General features: G+C 36.1%; 1 protein-coding gene across 1 annotated transcript; it reads right to left on the bottom strand.

Moving 5' to 3' along the window:
- Window positions 1-618: 618 nt before the first annotated feature.
- On the bottom strand, window positions 619-1,361 carry LOC121990264 (18.6 kDa class III heat shock protein-like). The gene has a single exon (XM_042544433.1). It carries the CDS (start codon window positions 1,337-1,339, stop codon window positions 863-865), a length of 477 nt encoding a protein of 158 aa, XP_042400367.1. The 5' UTR covers window positions 1,340-1,361; the 3' UTR covers window positions 619-862.
- Window positions 1,362-3,715: the final 2,354 nt, after the last annotated feature.

Genomic DNA, 3,715 nt, shown 5'->3' with positions numbered 1-3,715 from the left:
TCGATCGTCCTACATCCTTTTCAACATTCCTCCATCTCGCCCATTCATATCATCCATTCGATAGATCGGACGGTTCACATGCTGAGTCACGTGATTAGAGCAAAGCATTCAATTAATTCAATTAATTTGATTAATTTAATATAATTTTTTATATTATTATTTTGAATAAATTTAATTAACTAATATTAACTAAAATAATTGATTCGATTAATTTAATTTTAATAAAATTTTAATTTAATTCAATTAGTCAATATTAAATTACTTTTTAATTAATTTAATTAATTAATTTGATTAATTTAATTTTAATAAAATTTTAATTTAATTTGATTAGTTAATATTAAATTAATTTTTAATTAATTAATAGATCGAATTAATTCAATACTCCCATCAAATAAGAAACGTCTCACCCCTAGATAAGAGACGCCTGCATATAATTATAGATCAACCCTAGATAAGTTGACACGTGGTCATCATGATGTCATGAGGAAAACACGTGATTGGGATTATCATAATCCCACATTATCCTAATCTCACATTTTTTAAATATATATCATAATTTTTTTCTTTATAATTGAAATTTAAAATTTAAATTATAGTATTTAAATTTAAAAAATAAAATGAGCACCATAAAAAATAGCCATTTATTAATAAAATAAGAAGACCTAAAATTCTCAAAAAGACATCTTTAAAAAAGATTTCCTAAAGAGCATTTAACTCTATGATGATTTTTTTTTTTTTTTTTTTGCAAGAGATAAAACGGGTTTCATTCACACATTTTTCTAATTTACAGGTTACAACCGAAATTAAACTGCAACGTCCGGATTTCCTACCTCATTTATATTCCACTCGATCGACACGAGACTCAAGCTACGCTCACTCGCACGCTCTTCTTCTTGGGCTCCGGCGGCGGCAACTTCCCGACTACAACGGTTAGCACACCGTTTTCACACTTGGCCGAGATGGCCGCAGAGTTGGAGTCTTCGGGCATACGGAATCTCCGGCAGAACTTGGTGGGACCTCGCCTCTCCAATCGGAGGTACCGGCATCCCTCCTCTTCGTCCCTCTTCCTCTTGCCGCCGCCGCGGATCACCAGTGACTTACCGTCCTCCTCTAGCGTCACCTGGACGTTGGCCTTGGAGAGGCCGGGCACGTCCATGATGAAAGTGTACTCCTTGGCGGTCTCGAGAATGTCGACGGCGGTAACGAGGCTTCTCTCCTCGTCGTCGTCGTCGTGCCGCCGCGCTGAAGGAGGTAAGCAGGAGATCTTCTCCAGGGTCTCGGGGAGGTGGAGGAGGCTGTGGGCAGCGGAGTCGAAGAAGGGAACCACGGCGAAGCTCATCCTTTTCTAACGCGTCCGACCGTAAGAGAGGAGACTGTTGAGTGGTTAATTAATAGGTGCGTAGGGAGAGGCAGAGGAAGGTTCGAGAGAGGTCGTGACGTGTCGGGCGTACAGAAGGATCAGGAAGGTTCCAGACTGGGGTTTTAGGCGACACCTGGACGGCCTTCTAGAGGACGCTGTACCGTTTCCTTGTCATCGGGAATTTGGGATCACTCTTTCGTAAAAAATATAATATAACAATTAAATTTAAAAATAAACTTCACTTTTGAAAATATTCCTAATCCACCAAAATCAAATTGTTGAACCATCTTACATTTATACCTTCTCAATTTAATAAATTTAAATTGCAAAGAAACTTGGGTAATTTATCAAAAAAACGTACTTAAAGTTATAAATTGACATTAAAAAAAATAATAATTTAGGGACGAAAATTTGGGACGAAAAATTTTCGTCCCAAAATCATAATAATTTTGGTGACAAACACAAAATTTGATCCAAATTAGAAACGAAATCTGTAACAAAATATTTTCGTCACAAATTCCCAACGAACATTATTTTCGTTGCAAAATTCGTCCCAGATTCTGGGACGAATCCAGGATTCGTCCCAAATTCTGGAACGAATCTAGGATTCGTTCCAAAATCGAAATTTTTTTTAAGAAAAAAAGAAAAAATGGACCAAAATCTGAGACGAATCCAGGATTCATCCCAGATTTTGGGACGAATCCGGAATTCGTCCCAAATTTAAGAAAAATAAAAAACAAAAGATAAATCATTTGGAAGGCTTAAATATGGACCTAACCATCTCAGAATTTTATGAAACAAGTTTCTATGGGTTTCTAATTTTCTCGTGATCTTAAAAATATCCTAAATCTAAATTTTAACCTAATATATTGAGTGTGGTGATTTTTTAACATGAATATGACCTAATTCGTAATAAAAAATTTACCGCACTCAATATAATATGTTAAAATTATGGATGAAGATATTTTTAAGATTATAAGAAAATTAGGAACCCATAGAAACTTATTTCATGAAATTCCGAGATCGTTAGGTCCATATTTAGTGAAACATAGATAGTTTAGTATTAAAAAAATAAAAAATAAAAGGAAAATCATTCGGAAGACCTAAATATATACTTAACGATCTCAGAATTTTATGAAATAAGTTTCTATGGGTTCCTAATTTTCTCATGATCTTAAAAATATCTTCATTCATAATTTTAACCTCATATATTTAGTGTGGTGATTTTTTAACCCGAATTTAACATAATTCGTAATAAAAAATTCACCGCGCTTAATAATATGTTAAAATTATGGATGAAGATATTTTTAAGATCATGAGAAAATTAGGAACCCATAAAAACTTGTTTCATAAAATTCCGAGATCGTTAGGTCCATATTTAGGCCTTCCGAATGATTTTTCTTTTAATTTTTTTTTTCTTAAATTTGGGACGAATCTTGTATTCGTCCCAAAATCTGGGACGAATCCCAGTGTCACGCCCCGGAGGAGTCCCTGTCCGAGAAAATTTCGACTGCATCTCCCCTGTACGGCGGACAATCTGAAACTTTTCTACATCCTCATATACCTCAGCCACATGCGGCTGGAATAATAACATGTAAATAAACCATCACCACGCAGTTTATATAAATATAAGCAAACCAAAGCAGTAATACCATGACTCAAAATCAATCCTACTCAACTACACTCGTAAAGTTCAAATCCGATGAACTCACCTCTTCTGCGGTCCAGGCAGGCATGTAGTAGAATGAATCCAAATCATACAAAAAATCCATCAAACGATAAGAATCCATACAATATCCATAAGTAAAACAATACAAGACTAAAAACAAAGTCTGATAGAGAAACTAAGATAAAATAACAACTCAAGACCAGCAGAGGACTAGCACTACGTGCAGATAGGGACTAGCGATTGGAACTGCTCCGGACAGCCTCAACCTGAAAATATCAACAATGGAGGCGGGGTGAGTCCAACACTCAGCAGATACAACTGATATGCAAAGTAAGGAAATAACACCTAGCACTAATCATGCGTACAGTCTCCTGATGTAATAAAGGTGAATACAAACTGAAGTAAACAGGAGAATACTATACTAACCAGGACCTGGGTATAAGGACAAACAGTCCGAGAGGTATAGAAATCCTGTATGCATGTCAATCATAGGCACCCAAACAATATGCAGCATATAAATGCAGCAAACACAAACACAAACAATAAAATGCATCATGCATATGATGCCAATGTCATGGTCACCCCTGACGCCAGTCAGCCAACTCACAACAGAAGTGGGACCAAGTGGGTAGGGCTGTGACGACCGTGCACTCTGCATCACTACTCCTGATGAGTGACCGAGAGGA

The sequence above is a fragment of the Zingiber officinale genome, chromosome 6B, assembly GCF_018446385.1.
Source record: "Zingiber officinale cultivar Zhangliang chromosome 6B, Zo_v1.1, whole genome shotgun sequence".
Taxonomy (NCBI): Eukaryota; Viridiplantae; Streptophyta; class Magnoliopsida; order Zingiberales; family Zingiberaceae; genus Zingiber; species Zingiber officinale.
Note: the sequence above shows the minus strand (reverse complement) of the source record. Positions and strands in the feature narration are given on the sequence as shown.